A 26277-nucleotide genomic window follows, 5' to 3' on the forward strand; every position below is an offset into this window, starting at 1 on the left:
ATGGATAATATCATAATACTCAAAAAATTATATTAAAAAAATATAAAGATAATAAGAAAAACATAATGGTTTTTTTTATATATTTTAAAATTATATGTTGTCACTTTAAAAATGATCTTACCAATTTATTGCATGATGAAAAAGTGAATTAAAAGGGTATTGACCAACTCACCGACTTATGTTGATGTTTAACTAAACAATTTTTAAAAAAACAAAGTCACAATAGATATAATTATTTTTTATATTTTTTTTCTTTTATACGAAAACACTCCTACTAAAACACATTAAAAAATTAAACACAAATAATTCAAACATTAACGCACAAATTAATGGCGCACACAAAAAGATAAATACGCAAAATCATTCAAAATAACACATATTTTTGTCATAAAACTCAATAATATGTTAAACTTTTTATTAGGGTTGGAAATTAACCTTGAAAGTGGATGAATCAAAAGAGGCTAAATCAATAGCTAGAATAATGGGATAGTAGTGGCGCATGGATGCGCTAGTATAGGTGTCACGACCCGAATCCCGGATCCATGACCGGCACATAGGCAAGGTTCCCCTCCAAGGTTCCAAACCTATGCGAACCCAAACTTACATACAATCTTATCCTTCAAAACTCAATCAGAGTTGTTCAACGCAGCATAAACAACAAACTAACTTCATAATATAATTCGATTGTCTTAATACAAGAGTTCATATAATTTCATAGTTTTGGAGCACTAACTTGACATAAAAAGAAAGATACAAATTACAACCAAAAGCAGGTTCGGAAGGTTCAACAAAAGTAACCCGCTATCAAGCTATAAGCCTGAAAAGAATAATAATGAGAGGGTGAGTTCAACAACTCAGTGAGTAGATAACGTTCAATATACACACACGAGGTAATATAGCAATGAGAAATATATATACAAGTATGGCTTTAGTTCTTATACGAAGGTTTATCAAATAGGCCATAACAAGAATATCATATGGTAGAACTCGTCAGAAAATCAAAATGCAATGAGCATGAGGCTCCGTACTGTTGGATGATCAGTCCACACAGGTTGGTGTCTCCCCCGACCAACTAGGGTTCAGATACGATGTGCACAAAGACTAACACTACCCTGTTAGCATGGGTATTCTGACTGACATACCATAGGTTCATAATCATAATCAAACAAACATATTCATATCTCAAAGCTCAACTCATGACATCAATCAAATGAGGAGCATCAATTCAGAATTCACTTCAAAATACATACTGGTTCATATCAAGAATTCAGATTCAATAATTGATCATGCTTTATCATAACAAGGATAATAATCAATATATATTATCAAGAAGCATGATCCAATTCATATTAACAAATCAAATATTTATAGTATTTCTCATGCATATGGAAAATTATCCACTCACCTGACTCAAAAGCAAACAGAAGCCAAAAGCAGACACTGAAGAAAATCCTACTGACGTCCCGTCGGTAGAATATCAGGATTATCTGAATACAAAGGAGACATATTCAAGAACGACTCGAAAGAACATTTAACCTATTTAATACACTTAACTAAGGGTGTATTCCGTAACCCTATATGTTTTTTTAAACTAACTAGTCACTTTTCTCAAAAACCCAAAATCTAACGGTTTTCCCGAAATCTAATCCATAATAAAAACAACTAATAAAATTGGTAATAATTCACTAAATAACCCTTAATTATTCATCAAACTAATCTGCAAAAGCTAATATTACAGCTAGGGACTAATCTGGAATTTTTCCATAGTTTAGGGCCAAATTGTAACTTTTATCAAATGGAGGACCAAACTGAAATTTGTCATAAATCCATGAATATACTGAAATTCTGACCTCAATCAATCCTCAATTCTGCCCAGGATGTATCATTATGCTTCAGGGATCATTCTGAAATTTTACTAAATTTTTAGGGTCAAATTGTACTTTTTGTCAAATTGGAGGACTAAATTGAAAGTTTGAAATTATCTTATCTATACAGTAATTCTGTCCATAATTCATATGTTATTCTGTTCAGAATCTCGGAATATGCTCCAGGGACCAATTTGTAATTTTCCAAAGTTCGGGGACTAAACTGTAATTTTCGGAAATTGAGGGACCAAATTGAATTTTCATCATCTTCAACCTCCAGTCCAGATTTTAACAGAAACCCCACTGTTCTCCCCTGATTTCTAACTCAAATTTCACCATTTACACAATTCTATAACTCAAAATCATCATAATCTTTCATAATCAACTAAATCATCAATTAAACACAACAATCAACCCTTAACCTTCAATTTAATTCATCAATTTAAACCAAAACACAAATTCTCAAAACCCTAACATTCATCAAAACTGAAATTAAAGCTTAATTAACATATTATACATATTAAACAACCTAAATCTTACCTTTTCCACTTATTTCCTCCAAATCTCTTCCTTTTTCCCTTATTTTCCCTTCTTTTCTCTTCTTCTTCTTTCTCTCTTCTCTCTCACGGTTCTGCTCTCTAATTTCAGATCACTTTCCCTTTTTTTTTTTTTTTTTACTTCCTATTTATATTTATCAACTATTGGTCAATTACCACACTACCCTTCAATCATTTATACCCTCTCTTTAAGCCTCCAAGGGCTTTGTTGTAATATCCTATCTTATAAATTTCAAAACATTACAATCTCCCCACCTTATAAAAGTTTCGTCCTCGAAACTTAATAGAAAAGATTGAATACTTACCGAGATTATCGAAAAGATGAGGATACTCCTCACGCATCTTATCCTCGAGCTCCCATGTCGCTTCCTCACGTGAATGGCCTTTCCATTTCACTTTCACTGAAGCTATGTCCTTCGACCTAAGCTTCCTCACTTGTCGGTCGACTATAGCTTCCGGTTGCACCTCATAAACCATATCATCCCTCAAGTCAATGGGATGAACCTCTAATACATGTGATGGATCTGACATATATTTCCTTAACATGGAAACATGAAATACTGGATGAATAGCAGACAAGTTTGGTGGTAATGCTAACTTATAAGCAACTGCTCCAACTCTCTCCAGAATCTCATACGGTCCAATGAATCGAGGACTCAACTTGCCTTTCTTCCCAAACCTGAATACTCCTTTTGTAGGTGATACTTTTAAGAACACACAATCACCCACTGAAAACTCTAAGTCACGCCTTCTTTTATCTGCGTAACTTTTATGTCTACTCTGAGCTGTTTGAAGCTTCTTTCTAATTACCTCTATCTTCTCTGAGGTAATCTGAATCAACTCCGGTCCTATTAGCCTCTTCTCACCAACCTCAAACCAACAAACCGGTGATCTACACTTTCGGCCATACAAAGCTTCATAAGGTGCCATCTCTATGCTAGCCTGATAACTGTTGTTGTAAGCAAATTCCACTAATGGTAGGAACTTACTCCAACTAACTCCAAAATCCATAACACAAGCCCTTAACATATCCTCCAAGGTCTGAATAGTCCTCTCAGACTGACCGTCTGTCTGAGGGTGGAAAGCTGTACTCAACTGCACTTTAGTACCCATAGCTTCTTGAAATTTCACCCAAAACCGCGATGTAAACTGTGGACCTCTATCAGACACTATCGAGATTGGCACTCCATGCAACCGTACAATCTCACTAATAAACAATTCCGCCAACTTTGCATATCCATAAGTAATCTTAACTGGCAGAAAATGGGCTGATTTTGTCAACCTGTCAACAATCACCCATATCGAATCATAACCCTCCTGACTCCTCGGCAATCCTGTCACAAAGTCCATTGTGATCCTCTCCCACTTCCATTCTGGAATCAACAATGGTTGCAACAATCCAGGAGGTTTCTGGTGTTCACCCTTTACCCTCTGACAGGTCAAACACCTAGAGACAAAATCTGCTACATCAGCCTTCATCCTATTCCACCAATAACACACCTTAAGATCTTTATACATCTTGGTGGAACCTGGATGCATTGTGTAAACTGTCTGATGTGCCTCTATCATCAATTCTCTCCTCAGATCATCAACATCAGGTACACAAAGCCTATCCCTATATCTCAGCACATCATCATCACCAATCACAAAACCTGCAGCTTTACCCTGCTCAACCTCATTTCGAATCCTGAGTAGGGAATCATCTTTCTTCTGAGCTGCTTTTATCTTATCAAACAAATCTGACTTAACCTGAAAATGAGCAATCATTGCTCCAGCTTCACTAAGATCAAATCTGACTCTTTCATCCACTAACTCATGCAGCTCCCTAATCAGAGGTCTTCGTACCTCCTGAATATGAGCTAAGCTTCCTGATGATTTTCTACTCAAAGCATCGGCAACTACATTTGCCCTACCCGGGTGGTATTGTATGGTACAATCATAATCCTTTAGCAGTTCCATCCATCTTCTCTGCCTCAGGTTTAGATCCCTCTGCTGAAAGATGTATTTCAAGCTCTTGTGATCTGTAAAGATCTCACAAGTTTCACCATACAAGTAGTGCCTCCAAATCTTCAAAGCAAAAATTACAGCCGCCATCTCTAAATCATGTGTAGGATAGTTCTGTTCATGCTTCTTCAGTTGCCGTGAAGCATAGGCAATAACCTTGCCATGCTGCATTAGAACACATCCTAACCCCACTCTCGAAGCATCACAATACACTGTGTAACCACCAGAACCTGATGGTACTGCTAGAATAGGCGCTGTAGTCAATCTCTCCTTCAACTCTAAGAAACTTTTCTCACAAGCTTCAGACCACTGAAACTTAACATTTTTCTGCGTTAACTTAGTCAATGGTGCAGAAATTCGAGAAAAGTTCTCCACAAACCTCCGATAGTAGCCGGCCAAACCTAAGAAACTTCTAATCTCTGTCGCCGAAGTAGGCCTAAGCCACTGCTTAACTGCTTCAACCTTTTGAGGATCAACCTCAATCCCATTCCTTGACACTACATGCCCAAGAAATGCTACACTCTCCAACCAAAACTCACTCTTTGAGAACTTGCCATACAACTGATGATCTCGCAGAGTTTGAAGCACCATTCTCAAATGCTGCTCATGATCCTCTCTAGACCTCGAATACACCAAAATATCATCAATAAAAACTATCACAAATCGATCAATAAATTGGCCAAACACTCTATTCATCAAGTCCATAAAAGCTGCTGGTGCATTCGTCAACCCAAAAGACATCACTAAAAACTCATAATGACCATACCGAGTTCTAAAAGCTGTCTTTGAAATGTCCTCCTCCCTAATCCTCAACTGATGATACCCAGATCGAAGATCGATCTTAGAAAAGAATTGAGCTCCCTGTAACTGATCAAACAAATCATCTATACGAGGGAGTGGGTATCTATTTCGAACTGTCACCCGATTCAATTGCCTATAATCTATACACAACCTCAATGACCCATCTTTCTTCTTCACAAACAACACCGGAGCTCCCCAAGGGGACACACTTGGTCGAATGAACTTTTTATCCAATAAATCCTGCAGCTGCTCCTTTAACTCCCTCAATTCTGCTGGAGCCATTCTATATGGTGCCATTGATATTGGTTCAGTGCCCGGAACCAAATCAATACAGAACTCAATCTCCCTATACGGAGGCAATCCAGGTAAGTCATCAGGAAAGACATCGATAAACTCTCTTACTATAGGGACTTCCTCTAACTGGGGAACTTCTTTCTCTACATCCACTATATATGCTAGGTAGCACTGTACCCCTTTTCGGGCCATTTTCCTCGAGATAGCCGACAACATAATTGATGGAGACCCAATCTTATCTCCTTGAAATACCAACCCAACTTCTTGATCTAGATCAAACATTATTTTCTTACCCCAACAATTTACTGAAGCCCTATGCTTCGCCAACCAATCCATTCCTAAAATCACATCAAAATCAACCATATCTAAGACATTTAAGTCTCCCATAAAGATCTTATCTCCAATCTCTATTTCACAATCCAGATACACATACTTTACTAATATTAACTCATCTAAAGGAGTGGAGACTGAAATGGGGGATTTTAACAAGGTTGGTTGTTTATCTAACCTCATGGAAAAATATGGGGACACAAACGAATGAGTTGCACCCGTATCAAACAAAACTTTTGCTTCAAAAGAGCAAACAGGAAGAATATGTTGAGGTGCGGATGTACTGCCCTACCTCCTATACCTTGCATTTCTAAACTTCACAATATGGACATCATCTTAATTATCATTTACTCTAATAGTATCAGTTATTCATCTATTCCTCGGTATTTCCACAAATAAAAGTGAGAACACTTAAGTCATGCTAGAACAATAGCATGATGATTATCTCAGAATTATAGGAAAGCATATCTATCACAAGGAAGAAGACATACTTGATGAGAATTTAAAATTTCAAAAACAACAAACAAGACAATACGGATCCTAATGCTCCACTTATTATGAAATTAATTATATTATTGTTTCTTTAACCTAAAGCTCTGATACCAAGTTTGTCACGACCCGAATCCCGGATCCATGACCGGCACATAGGCAAGGTTCCCCTCCAAGGTTCCAAACCTATGCGAACCCAAACTTACATACAATCTTATCCTTCAAAACTCAATCAGAGTTGTTCAACGCAGCATAAACAACAAACTAACTTCATAATATAATTCGATTGTCTTAATACAAGAGTTCATATAATTTCATAGTTTTGGAGCACTAACTTGACATAAAAAGAAAGATACAAATTACAACCAAAAGCAGGTTCGGAAGGTTCAACAAAAGTAACCCGCTATCAAGCTATAAGCCTGAAAAGAATAATAATGAGAGGGTGAGTTCAACAACTCAGTGAGTAGATAACGTTCAATATACACACACGAGGTAATATAGCAATGAGAAATATATATACAAGTATGGCTTTAGTTCTTATACGAAGGTTTATCAAATAGGCCATAACAAGAATATCATATGGTAGAACTCGTCAGAAAATCAAAATGCAATGAGCATGAGGCTCCGTACTGTTGGATGATCAGTCCACACAGGTTGGTGTCTCCCCCGACCAACTAGGGTTCAGATACGATGTGCACAAAGACTAACACTACCCTGTTAGCATGGGTATTCTGACTGACATACCATAGGTTCATAATCATAATCAAACAAACATATTCATATCTCAAAGCTCAACTCATGACATCAATCAAATGAGGAGCATCAATTCAGAATTCACTTCAAAATACATACTGGTTCATATCAAGAATTCAGATTCAATAATTGATCATGCTTTATCATAACAAGGATAATAATCAATATATATTATCAAGAAGCATGATCCAATTCATATTAACAAATCAAATATTTATAGTATTTTCTCATGCATATGGAAAATTATCCACTCACCTGACTCAAAAGCAAACAGAAGCCAAAAGCAGACACTGAAGAAAATCCTACTGACGTCCCGTCGGTAGAATATCAGGATTATCTGAATACAAAGGAGACATATTCAAGAACGACTCGAAAGAACATTTAACCTATTTTAATACACTTAACTAAGGGTGTATTCCGTAACCCTATATGTTTTTTTAAACTAACTAGTCACTTTTCTCAAAAACCCAAAATCTAACGGTTTTTCCCGAAATCTAATCCATAATAAAAAACAACTAATAAAATTGGTAATAATTCACTAAATAACCCTTAATTATTCATCAAAACTAATCTGCAAAAGCTAATATTACAGCTAGGGACTAATCTGGAATTTTTCCATAGTTTAGGGCCAAATTGTAAACTTTTATCAAATGGAGGACCAAACTGAAATTTGTCATAAATCCATGAATATACTGAAATTCTGACCTCAATCAATCCTCAATTCTGCCCAGGATGTATCATTATGCTTCAGGGATCATTCTGAAATTTTACTAAATTTTTAGGGTCAAATTGTACTTTTTGTCAAATTGGAGGACTAAATTGAAAGTTTGAAATTATCTTATCTATACAGTAATTCTGTCCATAATTCATATGTTATTCTGTTCAGAATCTCGGAATATGCTCCAGGGACCAATTTGTAATTTTCCAAAGTTCGGGGACTAAACTGTAATTTTCGGAAATTGAGGGACCAAATTGAATTTTCGTCATCTTCAACCTCCAGTCCAGATTTTAACAGAAACCCCACTGTTCTCCCCTGATTTCTAACTCAAATTTCACCATTTACACAATTCTATAACTCAAAATCATCATAATCTTTCATAATCAACTAAATCATCAATTAAACACAACAATCAACCCTTAACCTTCAATTTAATTCATCAATTTAAACCAAAACACAAATTCTCAAAACCCTAACATTCATCAAAACTGAAATTAAAGCTTAATTAACATATTATACATATTAAACAACCTAAATCTTACCTTTTCCACTTATTTCCTCCAAATCTCTTCCTTTTTCCCTTATTTTCCCTTCTTTTCTCTTCTTCTTCTTTCTCTCTTCTCTCTCACGGTTCTGCTCTCTAATTTCAGATCACTTTCCCTTTTTTTTTTTTTTTTTTTACTTCCTATTTATATTTATCAACTATTGGTCAATTACCACACTACCCTTCAATCATTTATACCCTCTCTTTAAGCCTCCAAGGGCTTTGTTGTAATATCCTATCTTATAAATTTCAAAACATTACAATAGGACCAAGATTATGATGTGTTATTTCACTTGCCATCAAGGTATGGGAGGAACGTGATTTTAGTTCGGTTCACACAAGTTGGTTATTTAATAAAAAAAAAATTAACAGTTAATTCGAGTTAATTTAATTCATTAAAGTTAATTCAATTTGATTTTGATAACATTCATATAAATTTCTTCTCAAGATCCTGCTATGAAGTTTCACTCATTATTAATAAAAATAAAAATAAAAGTTATCTTTCTATCTTATTTTTATCTAGAATAAATATATATAATCTATCAATTTATTATTTAGTAAATTGCCGAAAGTAAGTGTAATATTGCAGTTTCCAGAAAGAAAAAAAACAAAAAAAACAGAGATGGGCAAGTCATAGAGAGTTTGTTCTCAGATTCTAATATAAAAGGAGGACAAGAAAGAATCCCTTTACTTTTTACTTAAGAGACATGGGTGCAAAAAAAAATAATTAAATAACGAAACAAACATACTTAACATGCTATTAAAATCCCATGAATACAAGACAAGTATTTAGGACGACAATTTTCAACACTCACTTACTAGAAGTATAAATCTGCTCAAGACTTGAGAACATCGTAGAAAGAATCACCTTGATGTAAGGAAGGAAGCCTAACAGCAGCAGTCGTCTCAGGCAACTGAGAATGTGTGGGCCAGAGATGGTGAATATCAACACTTGGGCCTCATAAGGGGAAAGCGTGCGGGGTCATATGGACCCTTCATACGCTGTCAGGGAGGGTGTTCTTCTTTAAGCCAAGTTGCTATAAATCTGCAAAGCAACAACGAAAAACTGCGTTCGTAAAAAGCAGGGAAGGGGACCTTTCCTTTTTCTTCCATTAAAGCTGCCAAGAAAACAGTTAAATAGAAGATAATCTGGCAGAATTAACAAAAGGAAAAGAAGAAGTTTCTATACTTTTTCCCCATTTAGGCAGGCGAGGCGAGGGCGTCTTGCTCCATCATGGTAGTGTCGCAGAAAAAGCCACGAAATGTTTTTCAATTCGATAGCGATACACTAAGAACAATATGCTGTATAAATCTCAACCTGGATGCCCAAAAGACAACGAGAACGATCTGAATGGGTAGAAATACCATAACGCTCTATTCAAGTAAACTTGGGTAAAATTCAAGACCGAAAAATAATGAAAGAATCGCACTCTGAACATAGAGATAATTCACAAATCAGTCATCGGTCTCGCCGTACAACAGCCGGGGGTGGGGGGGTCGATGAATTTGATCGATTAACCTTCGAAGCAAATACAATATAGTTCGTGTTTTTAAGAACCAGCAAACTTCTTTTGGAGAAATTGTTAAAGCGCTTCCCTGGGAGATCAACAATGTATAGAGCATCATTTCACTTCAATAGCAACCACAAATCGGTGGACCATGGATGCTGCAGAGAAGAAAACATAAAAATGCGATAATATAACCACTTAACACATGAATAACAAGCATTACAAGCTCCAACATAACGTGTAAAACATGGGCTCCAAGTCCAAGGTTTCTGTGCTCCGCGGAGGGGGAATGGATACATGACTAAATTTCAATCATATAGTTGAATTAACCCCAGTTAACTCACCTCGATATTTTTTGTACATTAAAAAGATGTATCCTGATCCATGTCACAGCTCAAACCACCTATCTAAGTATCTATCTAGTAACACCCTGTTCAAGAAAGCTTGGTAAAATGCAAGTCTAAAAAACTGATGAAAGAATCGCCTCGTGAACAAAGAGATAAACTCCTCAACATAATCATCCACGCCAGTCATCGGTCTGGCCGTACAACGGCAGGAAAAAAATAAAAGATGGATGAATTTGATCAATTAACCTTCAGAGCAAATACAATTCGTTCGTGTTTTTAGGAAACCTAAAAACCAACACAACTTTTGGAGAAATTGTTAAAGCACTTCCCTGGGAGATCAACAATTTAGGGGAGCATGACACAAATAGTTGGATCGTGGATGTGGAGAACAAACAAAAAAATCCAATAAAAAACCACCTGACACATGAATAGCAAGCATTACAAGCTCCAACATAAACATGAAAAACACGGGCTCCAAGTTATGTGCGCTACGCAAGAGGGAATGAATACATGGCAGTAAACTGTCCTGCTACACAATAGAAAAGACACAAAATCCAGAAGTCCCACGTATAATTGGAACAGCAGAACATAACACCAGTTGGTCACGAATAGTCCAGTCACACAAGTGAAAAAAAAATTACATCCCTACAACGGAAGAACTGATTCTCCAGCACATAAAAAAAAAAAAAAAAACATTGGTATAATTATCAGTAACAGAACAACAAAACTATCCATCTCATGGAGGTAAAAGGCAAATACATATAAATCCTATTTTAGATTCTATTTTAAATTCAAAGAGCAATCGTCCTGATCTCAACCAGATTAAAAAAAAAAAAAAAAAAGGTGAATTGTGCATAAGAATCCAAAGCCTGATCCAGAAACCTCCTGACCCAACATGCATGGTGGACATCAACAGTAAATAAAAACTGGTTTCAAAAAATGAGCTGCAGTCTTTTAATAACTCAGTAAATAAATATACTATACAGCACAGAGCATGCAAATGTAGTAATCAAGCACATGCCACAATATACAGGTACTCATGCATAAACAACAGGGAAGAGAGAGGGAGGTGCAACTATAGTATGAAAAGCTACGGGTCATTCTTGAGGGTAATTTACCCTGATCAATTGGCAAAGTAAAAACAATTATCTCTATATATACAACAATCCTCTGAACTGCACCTGGAGAACACAGTCCAGATTGTGGATGATCAAAAGGTTAGTAGTTGTGCGATCCTGAGACCTGATGGAGCAGCCTGTGCAGGAGCATCAACACTTTCACTATTTCCACAAGCACCCCATGCCCCCACCCCCCCACCCCCCAAAAAAAAAAAAAACAAAGAAAGAAAGAAAGAAAAGAAAAGAAAAAAAAGAAAAAGAAAAAAAAGAACTAAAATTACCCCTCCCAACTGCTCCCTTTGCCATAAGAGGCAGGAATGAGGTGGAATCTTGATGTCGATTCTGTGTGATTAGTGAAAGCATTAAATTACCTGGTGATTGCGCACTCCAAGACCAAAATCAAGAATGAAGTTAACATCAACTGTCATCATCTACAGCCCCAATGTAGGTGAGGTCCGTCCGCCTCACCCTAACAGCCCCTTTAAGCCAGCTGGAAGCTCGAAGATTAGCATGGTCAATGCTGCCACTCACAGAAATGTTGCTTGAAGATGGGCCTGACCCAGTACCATCTTCCAACAATGTCCATGGATCAATCTCCATATCACCATCCTGTTGCAGTGGCAGTGGCTTAGACTTCGTTGATATGTTATTGGCAGGACGTGCCAAAGGAGCTGGATTTTTCTGAGCATTGCTTCCATTGTAAAACCCTGAAATTGCAATGCTGGGTTGAAGTGAAGCAACAGCAGCTGTGGGAACAGGTGGTGGCTGGCAAGAGATGAGACATCGGACAGAAGGTAAGAGAATTGGCATTGCAGATTGGATACGCAATTGAATTGTGCCAGGAAGCTGCATACGATCTAAATCATTCTGCAATCACAGAAGATATATATGAGACAAGTAGAATGACCACATATCTTCCAGAATGATGAGAATAAAAAAAGGAGAGGGGTGTTGGGTTATATACCCTTCTACTTGATATCTTCAGATAACCCATAGACAAAAAACAAAACCATTTGAGTTATTTTCAATTCTTTTTATTTGATTTCAAGAAATCATGAGATGCTTAGGCCAAATCCAACATTAACATGGATATACTGGTGAGAAACAATGATCCTTTATTTGTTTCGTTTTTTCTTTAACAAGTAGGTAACTAGAAACAGTGGTAAGTATTTTGCAAGGATGAAGAGAAAAGATAGACCAAACAATGTGAGCTGAAGTTAATGGAAATTATCCAGTATTAAGAACCTCTGAATTTAGCCCAAAACAAATAAAAAGAGATTGTGGATCTATGCAAACTACCTTCAGTTTTGTGGGTTGTAGTGAGAGCAGAATGAAATAGAATTTGGTTGAAGATTCTGGAGAAAAGAACAAAAATAAAGGTTCTCACCCATTCTAACATTTTTTAAACCCAGCCCCAATAAATGATGGAAATCCTTAATGAGTAAATTAAGATATCATTATATCATTATCAGATGCAAGATATTGCATCAATACTTTTATGGAATTCTCAAATCAAAGGGCATCTCAACCTCCTATAAATGCAGAATCGAACACCTTTACTGTTGTCCAATTTGATTGTGCATTTGTAATCACTTGAAATAACTAAGAAAAAGTACATAATAGGATCTTATTAGTGACTAGCAGGTGAGTTTTGCTTTTTCCTCCTTCGGTTTTGGTAGGTATATGAAATGAGTTCATGTTGGTCAATTAGATTGCTCCTTTAAATCCCACATGAAACTTGACGATCAAGTTAAATTTCACAGGTTAACTGGAAGACCTTGTACTCTAGCAGTAGTTCTCCCACTAATGTAAAGATAGGTCATGGGTTTGTGCAGCGGAGAAACAGGATTTTTAAACAAAGATGGAATAAAGTGCGAGCCAGGTACTCTACTTGGGTGATAGACCACCTCTCTGCCTGAATACATTTCACCAGTATCGAGATACCGATTTGGATTCCCTCTATAATTGAAATTTTCCAGGTCATCTTTTTATGGCTGGGAATATAAGAAAATAAATGCCAACTAGATATCCAATCAAATTCAATAGTTCATCCGAAATCACATGGGGGTTTAGTCACAAATAGACATTTACAAGTAGCTACTTCCATTAAAAGCCATAATTGACACCACCAAAGCAATCAATTATAACACAGGTTTCAGAAAACAAACCTGCAAACTCTCCACCAACTCACGATCAAATCCAGCAAAGTCCTTGAATTCATTGACCGCCTTGGAGCTGGAATCAGATCTTGACTTCAGCCAGCTCGGCCGAGAGCTGCTTAACAACCCATGCAGGATCAACAGTAACCGATCAAAGAGACTTCCACCAGATAAATCTGCAGAAGCAGCTTCCAATTGCAACTCCAGTTCCCTCTTGGATTGGAAGCTTTGCAAGGGATAGAAAGATAGCTCTGCATCTTCATGCACAACCCTACTACCAAGAAGACGAAGTATGACAGAGGCAAGCATTTGCCTCATGTTCCGCCCAGATGGCTCCCTGACAAGTCCATAAAATGGAAATAAGACAATTGACACTCTGTTTTGGCAGTTTACTGCACATGCATAGAAATCTATGGATAATCATTACCAAAGTCAATTTATCATCAAGGAATTATTTCATTGAATGTCTGAAATTTGGCATGTGGGAAAGAGATGAAAGGAATGACACAGCACGTGGTGAAATCATTCTCATGGGTACCAATACAAAGAAAGCACGTGTCTGCTTGATGCTCCATAAACAAAGACAAATATGCACAGACATAATGATACATGTTCAATAATCTCAACTTCATCTGGCATAAAAATTTTCATAGCCCTAAAAACACACTGGTATATCATCCCACCTTAACATTTGGATTATACATTATTTCCATCATCCTTGCATAAATGTGAAAGAAACCAATAAAATTGTGTGTGAGCCAGCTGAGCAAACGGGGGCAGCTTTGGATGTCAACTTCAGAGAAATTGACCTTTAGCTATGTGCAGTACTAAGAAAACGCTCAAACAATTCTTTCATCAAACAACAAATAGATGGGATATCTAGAACTACTTATGAGAGAACAGAGTATAAGAACAATTGACAAGAAAAATAAATTGAAAATGCACAGATAATAATGTCTTAATGATAAAGTAACAAGAAAGATATGTAAGTTAAAAGGAATAGAAAATATCTGTATTCTTACCCATCTGTGCATATGGTTGGAAGCAACCTTAACAATAACTGCAACCGCAGTGACATAGAAGCTCGCAGGGCAGCAGGGGAGGGGAGAGTAGAATCTGCAGTTGCTGCAGCTCGTCTCACTAATCCAGGACTCCCGCCTCTTATACCTTTACGATTGTTACTTTTATTTGCAGGACCTTCCAGTCCAGAAGATACTGTTCCTGTTTGCTTACTTGTACCATGAGTGACTGAATTTATTTGCTGCTCAATATTATTCAATTGCTTGATCAAATCTGTTGCGAATGTATTGCGTGAGTCATCAGAACCTTGATCTATGCAGGGAAGAACTAGTTCAACAAGAGCCTTTTCGGTCACATTTTGCTGGTAGAGACTAGAGCCTTCATACTCGAATATTGGAAAGGACCCTTTTTCAGACCTTTTTGTCTCCGAGCCCTCTTCAACAACCTCTCCTTCTTCAAGAGAGGGAACCTCGAACTTCTTCTTATCTCCTCTGTCCATCACAGGATCAAAACCATTACTGGACCAGCCCCAAGGTTTCCAAAAGTGAGCTTTAGTTGAAAGACCTTTACTCTCGGCAATATTAATAAGCCGTTGTCTAATGGTTTTCCGTCCGAAAAGAACATCGTGGCCTCCCAAGAACCATTTAACCTGCAATAGCATCGAATCCTCTAGAGACGTCCCGAAAAGATGAACCAGCTCTGAGAAAAGTGGCGCAGCATCAGGTCTGACCAATAACCTTGTAAGAATGATTTCAATGAAATTGTTTTCATTTTCAGAAGCAGCTGATTTTTCAGGATCGGGAGAGGAAGAGCGGATTGCATCAGATAGGGACATATCATGGGCCTCAAGTTTTTCAATCAGGGCTTGTTCATTCAAAAGCAACCTGAGTTCAACCCACTGCCAATGGAATTTTGCAGGCTGCAGTGCATCCAATACATTCACAAGCCTATCTAGAAGCTTTGTTTCATTCTCTGCATGTTGAACCTTAGATACACCATGTCCAGAAACACGATTGCCATCATCCGGTGTGATTAAAGAGAGTGGCAATTTACAGTCAATAATAGCATTTAAAAAAAGCCTTCCTCGCAGTGGAACAAAGGCCTTGGACTTGAAACGCACGTCTAAATTATTTAACTCTAGCATGGCAGCAAACTCCGCATCAATGGAATCTCCAGCTATAAGATCATATAAACCTTGACTGTCTCTTAAACACACATCCCGAAAAGGCAGGTGCTTTATGGCATCACCAATGGCCATTGTTGAAGAGTCATTCAATTGATGGATGTCTTCACGAGTTGCAAAGAATGGTCTCCAAATAACAATGGCAAATATAGAATAGGCAGGTGGAAAAACCAAGCTAAGAGGGAGCAATCGCTGCATCCTTGAAAGAGCAGCTATAGATGGTTCACCCAAGAGCTCAACAATCAGACCACCAGATACAGTTCTGCAGTTCCCAACAAGTAGCCTAAACCAATGCACATAAACTTCGATCGAGTTATCCATCTTAAAAACAACAAATGATCGAGCATTACCATTTGAATTGGATTTCATACTTCTTATAAACTGAATTACATCCAACCCTTCCTTTAATCGTAAGACAATCACCATTCTCTCCAGGGTAGTGACACCGTGGATAATAGCTCCAACAAGAAGTGCAGAAATAGCAGCAGCACTTTTTGTTCCTCTTCCAGTTGCTTTTGCAGAGTTGTTCAGGATCTCACTAGACATATTCCCGCTGGAATCATGGGATTCAGGGGACATTTGAAACGGGCTTCGAGAAGCCTTTCCAGGAGAAAAGGCTGTAGCAAGAGCAGAGGAGGCTTCTGTTGCAAGAGCTACCTCGAAAACCCGGCTCTGACGCTCCCCAAGAGCTTCCTTGAGTAGACACAGGCAATTTATGTGGATGCGCAAAATGCACCTAGCAAGGTTTAGCGAACCTGTCGCAGCTGAAGCATTTGAGTAATTACTGCCTAGAGAAAAATCAGGCATTTTTGCTATGGTTGGTCCAACATTATTGACTATGGCAGAAACAGCAGAAGCCACCAAAGATGGGTCACCTTCTTGAGCAGCACCACCAGTCTGCCTCATGCAGTCCATTAGTCCCATAATTATTTGTTGAGCTATCTGATATGCATAATCAGATTTTTCCATGCCAGGAATTTTTGCATTACCAGCACCTAAGAGTTTTCTCTCTTTGCCATAGTGAAAAGCATCATCAATATTCTTTTGGACTACATCTCTCATGTTCATACCCACTCTGGATAATCGACTGCCACTTATCTTCTGACGAAAAAAATCATCAAGATCAACACCTGCTGGAACTCCAAGTGGATATCCAAACTCTGCATCCAGTGATCGTCCAGATTCAAGTTCAGAAAAAAGCCTCTTATCACATGTTGCTTTGAAACTCTTCTCCCATTCTAAAACACTTGGCATATTGCTGTATTTCTTCAAAAGATGCCGGGAATAAATTAAGGCTGCTGAACCTGAAATTCTTTCATTAGATGCCAGTAGTGTCGCAACACGGCGCATTGTGGCTGACAAGACTTCAGGTATAAGATCTGTTGCGATAATTATGTTCTCGTACCTGAAAAAATTGAATGTGATGAACAAAAAAACTACTAAGTTTATTCTTTTTTAGACAAGAATAAAATTTTATTAGAAAGATGGAACAGAATAATAGACAAATGGAAAATTAGACATCCAACTAAATAACAAAAAGAAACAACAAAATACGAATTGCTTCACAGAAGTGTGCAGGAACCATCAATTTACAAGCCAGTACAAGGAGAAAAACTAATAAAGGATGGAACATGCATATGCACACAGTACTCTTTTTACAAGAATATACAGATGGTTCAACAAGCATGTGCAGGATGCAGGTATAGACGTTTATGACCTCCTCTATGCCTTCCGGTAATGATTCCTATGGCATTATGGCCTTTACCACAACAATGCTGCCTATAGATCAAATTATTTCGTGTATTGGATTTCACTTGACTCTCTATGGCTACATTGTGTGTGCTTGGGGTAGAAGTTTTGTATAAATGTATTGCCATGCTATTAAATATTTTGATTTGTAATTTATTTATGAGCCCCTGAGGTTTTATGCTGTTGAACTTTATTTCTTCTACTTCTAAAACCAACATCATAGTTTTGTGTAAAGCATATCTAGCAAGAAATTAAAGAGTAAGAATAGAGTAAAGCTTTGTCACATTAAAAAAAAATGTCAAAAACTAGTATATTGGTTTTAGAAACAAGGAACCAATGTTAAACCACTTCTAGAATCCAAAGAACTAAAAAGGAAATTAACAAAAACTAGAATGTATTTTATCGAGATTATTAAGCAATTAAACAGATACATCTGCAATGTATTTTGTAAAGATTATTAAGCAATAAGCACTTTATGAATATCAAGAACCAGCGTGGAACAAACTGGAACTCTGTAACTAGTAAATTTTGCAAGTCTCACCTTCGGAGAGAAGATAACAAAAATGCCTCACCCACTTCACAAGCATGGTTTTCCACATTTCGTGGCGGCATCATAATATTTCTCCCACTCTGGATAGTAGAATTAGGGTTGCTAGGGACCTTTGGCAACAACCACAGCAGTAACTTTGCTGAGGAAACTAAATCACTGCAAACATCCATCAAATACAATATAGCAGATAGCTCATCCTCGCCAAGCTTCCATCTGATGGAGCTCCTATCATCGACATTAACAAAAGATCTATTAAATTGGCTGACCTTGGCTGCATTCTTTTCAGTCTCCTCAACAAGCTGCCTAACAACAGTTATCAACCAAACTGTGATTGTCCTCTTCTCTACAGGATGCAGTTGCTTTAAGGATTTACCAATTGAAACAATATCTCCACCACGCATTGTTCCGATTCCATCCATTGACTTGAGATTATCACCTTCTATTCCTGTTCTGTGGTGAGGGCAGCTTACCTTATTATCACAAACATGACTTGTAGAAGCTCCCTGGCTACCCTCAATCCTAGCTGCAGCTAAATGAGCCAGGCTTAGCGTTTTACGCACAACCTTTTGCCTCCCTTTGGAGACCTGCTTGGATGACTTTGGTGGTTGATCAACCTTAGAGGAATCTGCGGATTTAGCCCCCCTCCGTACCCACCAGGTATCTTCATCATCTGATATCGGAGATTGCCCTTGAAGGCATGAGTTCCTTTCCTCGCTTAACTTTTGTCTCTTTGCCTTTCTACAGTCTTCGCAGCCAGGTGTTTCTACTATATCCATTTTGCTGCCTATTGACTCAGCAGGCCTCTTAACACTCCCTTGAGATTCATCCAATCCTATCTCTGAAGATGACGAGCATGTTGGGAGTTGCAACAGTGCTGATATGGAATCCTTTAGATTTTCAACATCCATTTCAGTTTTCACTTTTGAAGAAGGCTGGGGGTAGATATTTTTCCACTGCTCAAAGGAAGATGGGGAAGCACCATCCTTTTCAGTGACGGTTGGATGATGCTTGAGCTTCTTCAATGATATATTTGATTTATCTGAATTTTGATATTGCTCACAAAGAAGTCTGCGAAGGAGAAGGCGACGTTCATTTGAATAAACACGCATTGCCTCCAAAAGTTCTGACCCTTCAGCAACCCTTGCCTCTTCCAAAACATCATGGACGAAGGGCCCAGGTAAATGTTTCAAGACTCGGGAGTGTCTCTTTCGTCTGTGAAGATCAGGTGCAGGACCACTTGTATCTGTTATTCCACTAATTATCAACTGCCTCACATAAGCCTGGGGGGAAAAAATCCCAGAACGAATAAGTTCTGCAATGAGCAGATGAAGACGCTTCAAACCCTCCCCATTGCACACTTCATGTTGATCAATCCAACACACTATGATATCATGTAAAGGACCTGGACTTTCAAATATATCTGATGTATTAGTACCTTTTCTATTCACTGTTTTGGAGATGCTTTTAATCCCATGTCCATTTCCCCTAGGGATACTGCCAAAATAATTAGGCTCATTGGAAACTTTTGTGAGGCTATTGACTCGAGGGGATTTCTCATTCTTCCATCCAGATGGACTTTGCAGATCTTGTATCTTTAACTTCAAAAGCCGCCTCACAATATAAACCTGAGAAAAATCCTTTCTGCCTGTAAATTTCAGTTCACGTGGTGGGGCACTCCGAAAATCCCTATAATCACATGTCGCCCACTCACAAAGCAAAAATACAGAGCGAACAAGTGACAAGCTCACACCCCTCAGCCACTTCAAAGACAATCTTAGACATGGACTGACTTCTTCTATCCAGCCTTCATCAACAGCTCTCTCACAAAAATTTTCAAAAAGATAACTATAAGCCTCTCTGATGTCTCCCAGTGAAAGAGCTTTATCCAAAGCTTGTACAGCTTTAGCCACACTATGAACTGGATAGCCAGAGCTAGCAGCCTTCGCAAGGTTATCTGCACGCTTCTGAATGAATGAAACAACCCGATCAAAGGACAAAGATTGATATTGAGCATCGAGCCCTTTACTTCTGAAAACATCAGCAACTTCAGCTGAATTATCTGTTGTCTTTCTTGCATCCTCAGATGCCTTTGATACAAATGCCCCTTCATTTACTGCATAAGACACTACAATTGGAGGTAAAGGAAAACAATCCAGAGAGACAAATGTATCCGGTACAGCTAATATCAAATACCGAAGCATCTCAATTAAAGCAGAAGTTGTATAGGCCCGCCGAGAATTATCTTCCAGGTCTGAACCTCCTGAAGAAGGTTCGTGAATGAAACGAACTGCAATCCCCACAAGAGTGCGCACATATGATTGAGAACGAACAACAGTTTCTAAAACACCATATATGATTGGCAGCAGCAACTGCAAAATCTCAAGCAAGTCCTTTTCCTGCACTAGCATACAAAACCCACCAAAAGCCATGAAACCCAATTGAGTACTTGCAATCTTAACATGAGGAGCAGAAAGTTTATCTTGTACCTTGGAAGAAGTACAATAAGTAAATGGTTAAGCTTATACCTGCAGATGACTAAGAACCCAATCAATGATTACTGAAGGAAGAAGCAGCCCTTCTGCATGGTGCCAGTGCAAGAGCCGAGCCACGTACCACCACTTAAAATGTAGGGAAGGCTCCTCGCCATCACTGATAGCTGGTGCTGGACCAATTCTGTGCTGAGCTGAGCCAGTATAGAGCATTTTTTGTGATCTATCTCTGCTGTGTGGAGCAGAATGAGGATTGTTTCTAGATAAATATTCATCCAGGAGGGACTGCAAGTAATCAACAACATCTTTTGTCCAGAGCTCTGTGCGGGACACCTGATTTTTGTCAGATGTCCCAGAAGAAATGCTGGTAGAACTTGGTCGCACCTACAAAAGATGGCCATAATCTGCTATTGAAAATAGTGAAATAAGCAAGTACCTCCATGTGCTAGTGCTAGTGCTAGTGTTCAAGCAGCTCTACCTGATTAAGATAAGTTACTTTAATAAACCAAGTGGCTCGTAATAATGGTACATTGTTCCTGATAAGAACTTCCAAAAGTGATCTCTTCCTATATCCATGGGGCACATGATCGGCCAAAGAACGCAATCTTTTATGGGGCTGTGATAAACCCTGGCATAAGGAACAAAGAAAAAGGTGTTACAAGGAAGCCAATAAGAGAGCAGGACTGTTTATCAGCTGAAATTTTCAAACATGTGATGATAGGAAACACAAAAGGCAGTTTCCAAGGTTACATGCATAAATATTTGCTCATATGATGCTCTTCTCAATTTATTTCAGTAACACCAGCATACAGAGCTTCAAAATTCTATTTGATATGTAAAATGTTTTTCATGAATACAACTGAACAGTACATATCAGTTAGAGACAATTGAGTGCTACTAAAAAATTATAGTTGAATCAATAGAAAAGATGGGCATGGAAATATAAAAGGCGCTCCATGTTCATATGTAGACAATTTTACCTATGCACATAAAATCTCCCTCGGCAACCTTGACAAGCATATACTATGTTTTAATTGTAGACTTCATATGCTGCATCCAATTACTATAGCTTATTCCAATTATAAGTATTAAAATATATGACAAATCATCACAACCACCATGCGCTGTTATACAGAAAAAAGATGTCAGAGATTGATGCTACATGGAAATTTTATAGCAATATTTCAACCTTCTCCCTCACTTGACTCATGATGCGCTATCTTCCATATATAAAAAACAACTTTATGGTTACAACTTTAAGCATATCTAGTTAGAAAGGACAAGCATGTTACAGGTACATAGTTTTTAGTACCTGCCAAGATAAAATGTAGCCAGTTTTTTTCTTCTCAAAGTTTAAACTTAAGAGCACCCCTCCTCCTTCCCACGATTCAATGTGTATCACAACCAAGTAGGTTTAGGAATGACATGCATCACAGTTCCTCTAGACATCCACATGGGCTTTACTTAAGAGCACCCGCTCCCTCCCACAATTCAATGCATATCACAACCAAGTAGGTTTAGGAATGACATGCATCACAGTTACTCTAGGCATCCACATGGGCTTTAAGCAAGTTAAAAAATAGGTCCATTGACCAGGCAGATTTGCGATATTGCATTTTACAACCAGGTATTAAAATATAACTCTAGCAAACAGGATTGAAAAATAGAGGTGAGATACTGTCCGTTCATCATAGCAGGCTCATTTTCTTTTAGAGAAACTTGGAAACCATATTATACCTCAATCCATTTCTTCTTTAAGTCTTCAACACAAGGTCTTTGTTCAGGAAATACACCGGGCTTAGTTAATAATGAACCAGAAAGAGGCACACCATAAACTTGACCAGCCTGCCATGATGAGCATAGATGTTCAGACTTGATGATGAAATTGTAAAAGAACACAGTTTCAAATACACGCGGGATCAACATATATGGAGCATTCATGTCAGAAAAAAACTGTCATAAATACGACATATAATTAGAAAGGGAAAGGGCATGCCTTGCGCTTTTGGGCGCGAGACTCATTAATGGCCCTCAGACATTTTCTGATAGCCTGAAAGAGTAAAGTTCCACTATTAGTAATTGCTAATCACCTTCATAAGAGAGCAGCTTTTCATATGTGAACAAAAAATGAAACAAACATCATAGCGTCCAACAGATATTTAAAAAAAAAATCATAGCTTCCAAATAGAAGTGATTAACCTCTTTGCATTTTTTGACAACAGGACTGGTAAAATTTGGAGCCTGAGTATGTGAGATTTCTCTGCCTTCCTAAGAACTCACAAAATAAAAAATAAATCAATTATCGATATCAAGGCTTGTAAATATTTGCATGCAAATATCAAGACCTATTTTTGACAAGTACATATTAACAACCCAATTCTCAGAATTCAAATCACTTAAGCACCTAAATATAAAGGGATCCATTAAATATAATTTCCTCTAGCAAGTTTGAGGTTGAGACGGTGTGAGCAGAGATAACATCATAAGCTTGAAAAGGCATTTAAGTTCTTTTTCCCTGGGGCAATGTTCAAGACAAAACAACCACTAAAATGCTGCAAGGTGTCCACATTTATAATGTTGCATGTGACAAAGCATTAATGAATGAAAAAATACCTCAAGTCCTTCAACAACTGCCTCCTTATATCCAGACGCAACATATTTATTAGTGAGAGTCTCCTCGGGGCAATTTGGTGTTTGGGGATGAAAGTCAGGGGGACCAAGTCTAAGATTTAGAAAGAGATGATTATACAATGGATAAGAACCATAACCAGCAAATAAAGGTGGAACTAGGAAGAAAATTTTAAACAGCAAGCATCCCAAATCATAATGAAAGTCTATTAAATTCTTAACTGAAATTATTCCAAACAAATGAAGAGATATAACTAACTAAATGGAAATTGGTGCCACCGCTTTTTTTTTTTTTTTTGGTTGTGTGTGCTGTAAGTGATGCTATTGATAAAATTACCGGGAATTCAAAGGCTCTTTATCACACTTCAACTTGTACGGTATCAGTGGAGGAAGTCGCCTACACAGTACAGAACACCAGTTTGAGTTTATACAATCATGAACAGAAAATTTGCCCTTTAGAATGTTAAAAATTATGCAACTCTTTGAAGAAAACTGCTGCGAATTGTATCTATTTGAAAAGAAAGGGAAAGATCATCATACTGACAGCGGGAACAAGGAACAAAAGAAAAATCTCAATATCTAACAGTTAACATGCAGCTAAATAAAAAAAAAGAGCTAGGCAGTGACTGGTGTAATAACGAAAATAGTTGAGTTCCTAGCCCTTTCTTTGTGAGGCTAGTACAAAGCACAGAGATGTGCAGATGTGTTATGAACTAAGAAGCAATGTAATAATGAAAATAGATGAGTACCTAGCCCTTTCTTTGTGAGGCTAGTACAAAGCACAGAGATGTGCAGATGTGTTATGAACTAAGAAGCAATTTCGATATAGAAATTCATTCATATGTGTGTAGGTGCACCAGGATATCCAGACAATCAATATCCAACAAACAAAATTCCTTGCATTCTCACCAGACCCCAAATGATTATTGTATGAAAGTGAACACGCACAGGAGATTCAAGAACCTTGTTCTGAAAATGATCAGCAGGCAACACTTGAAAGCTTATCACAGACCAAAGGCATGTTGACATCGTATTGTGCATGAAACTAGAAAATGTGACTGTTCAGAGCCAGGAGCCACTGATTTATTATCAACAGTTCATGAAAGGCAACAAATATTGAAAACCAATTTACCTAGGGTTTATAGAGAAGTTGGATGCCAATGACGATGAATCAGTTCGGGTGCTATCTCTAGCAGATGCTCCTCCAATGGAGCTATTGTTAACTGCACTGGTGCAGCTGGCATCATGATACCTTTGCATTTCTCCAAACTACCATCTGCATACTGCTCCCAGCATCGAACTACTACGAGCTCTATAGCTAAACCACATTGAGAAAAACATATTAAACCACATAGAAAACCAAAACAACACAGAAGATACAGATTCAAAGAAATGAAAAAACAAACCCAGCTGTATGACCTCAAGCATGAAATCTACACCTTAATTGATAAAATTCCATCAACAACCATATAATTTGAATTGAAAAGGCTGTTTTTTGCAGTCACCAATCTCTTAGATGATGAGCATGATTTCCTGTGGCTATGAAGCCAATTATTTTTCATAGCAGACAAAATTGACCAGTTGAGCACAATGGAAACAAGAAAACAAATTACAGAAAGAAAAAATCTATACCGTTGGGCTTAAATGAATCATGATAATGTATAGAAAAATGTTGCCATGAACAGCCACAGGAGCATATCCTAGACACATAAGGTAAAAAAAATAAAAAACACTCGCTTTCTTCACTTGCTGGTTTTGTTTATCATGAAATCAATGCAAATTTGATACAGAACTACAAATGGTGTTTTGGAGGGAAAATAAAGATTCGGAACTCTAAATTGCTGATAGTCAAATATTAGGTATATAAACCAGAATAATCCTTTTCATTTTCCAATAAACAAGTACACAAACAAACCATAAGGTAAAAATTTCAAAACCTAAGTCAGCATTTTGGAGTGGCAACCATCTCTTCTAGTAGCTAGTTTGAACCAGTCCAAGACCCCCTCTTTCCTGCCCCATCCAGTGGTCCTGGAACAAGCATATCTAGGGTTTCTAATATCAAGAACAAAAGGTTGAACATGGACATCACGTAACGAACTTTTCAACTTGAAATACATAACCCAAGTATGTGTTACTTGCTCTGATCCAGAATATTAATCAAAATAACCAAACTTGCAATGTTAGTTGTAAAACAACACCACAAAACTAATCAAATTTACTCTGATCTACAAAACCTAAGCTTAAAAAATGTCACCAATAACTCAAAATTCAATCTGTTCCTCTAAACCCAGCAACCTCAAGCTACTAAAACCCCAAACAACACACAATATGAATCCAAAACCCAATATAACAACCATAAATCCAATCTAAATTACCATAAAAACAAATACCTTTAATCAATCTAAATCAACAATTCACAAACAAAATCACCATATCCACAAGAATCAAAACAACTAGGGTTTACACCGAACTCTGATTCATTGAGCTCGAACACGATAAGCAAGCTATTGAGGAAGATAGGGTTTTATGGCAAATTCGTAATCGAAGCAAAAAGTGAATAGATAGCGATATAGCGCGATTAGGAGGGGGGGGAATCTTACCTTAAAAGAAATTTAAGATTCGAAGAGAGAGAGAGATAGAGGGAGGGAGGAGCGGGCTGCTTTTTAATATTTTCACGGTGGACAGAGAGAAAAGGAAGAGGGTTTGACTCTTTAGCTATTTCTTGTTTATTTTGGAGACGAGGACGATGATTATGATGACGACGACGATGATGATGATGTTACTTGTTTCCTGTGTTCGAACTTCGAACAATAGAAACCGAAGCGACCATACAAAATAATTATTATTATATCAATGGTGTTAAAAATTGATTTTTTGCTGTTTGTTTTACGTGTTTAGCCTTGGGACTATTGTGTTTTATGTGGAGGAATTTTTGAAAGGAAGAGACTGGGAGTTAAGAGGGAATGCCAGCAGATAATTGGGACTGTGTTGAAGGCTTTTTCAAGCGGTGAAAAATGTGATAGATGTTATTCTTATTATCGATTATATTATATTATATTATAGAAAATTCTAGATCACATGGAAAATTACTGTTACTGTGACTTGCACAGTGGATTTTTTTATTTATGAAGGCTTGAAGTGGGGGTATTTTTATCCAGGTAATATTTTACC

General features: G+C 37.5%; 1 protein-coding gene and 1 long non-coding RNA gene across 5 annotated transcripts; both read right to left on the minus strand.

The window, feature by feature from the left end:
- Positions 1 to 651: 651 nt before the first annotated feature.
- Positions 652 to 8616, minus strand: LOC140954482 (uncharacterized). Its single transcript, XR_012167754.1, has 4 exons — positions 8354 to 8616; positions 7349 to 7430; positions 1406 to 1487; positions 652 to 817 (listed from the first exon to the last, which is right to left on the minus strand). It is a non-coding gene; the product is annotated as an uncharacterized lncRNA (long non-coding RNA).
- A 2674-nt stretch (positions 8617 to 11290) lies between these two features.
- On the minus strand, positions 11291 to 26041 carry LOC118041645 (mediator of RNA polymerase II transcription subunit 12). Of its 4 annotated transcripts, none has more exons than XM_035049099.2 (13): positions 25707 to 26041; positions 24239 to 24424; positions 23444 to 23503; positions 23092 to 23200; positions 22678 to 22746; positions 22475 to 22528; positions 22216 to 22323; positions 20957 to 21106; positions 20515 to 20862; positions 17981 to 20385; positions 14510 to 17095; positions 13497 to 13824; positions 11291 to 12195 (listed from the first exon to the last, which is right to left on the minus strand). In XM_035049099.2, exons 2-13 carry the CDS (start codon positions 24364 to 24366, stop codon positions 11746 to 11748), a joined length of 6795 nt encoding a protein of 2264 aa, XP_034904990.1. In that variant the 5' UTR covers positions 24367 to 24424; positions 25707 to 26041; the 3' UTR covers positions 11291 to 11745. The 4 variants fall into 4 exon arrangements, with proteins under 4 accessions (XP_034904990.1, XP_034904991.1, XP_073260296.1 ...); XM_035049100.2 differs by lacking the exon at positions 25707 to 26041 and adding an exon at positions 25497 to 25700; XM_073404195.1 differs by lacking the exon at positions 25707 to 26041 and adding an exon at positions 25044 to 25700.
- Positions 26042 to 26277: the final 236 nt, after the last annotated feature.

Source organism: Populus alba, chromosome 14, assembly GCF_005239225.2.
Source record: "Populus alba chromosome 14, ASM523922v2, whole genome shotgun sequence".
Lineage (NCBI taxonomy): Eukaryota > Viridiplantae > Streptophyta > Magnoliopsida > Malpighiales > Salicaceae > Populus > Populus alba.

Coding starts and splice junctions, on each gene's coding strand:
- LOC118041645 (XM_035049099.2), bottom strand. CDS start 24,366: ATGCAAAGGTATCATGATGCCAGCTGCACCAGTGCAGTTAACAATAGC. Junction 23,504..24,238: donor AACTTCTCTATAAACCCTAG/GTAAATTGGTTT, acceptor TGTACTGTGTAG/GCGACTTCCTCCACTGATAC. Junction 20,386..20,514: donor GGGTTCTTAGTCATCTGCAG/GTATAAGCTTAA, acceptor ATGCTAGTGCAG/GAAAAGGACTTGCTTGAGAT.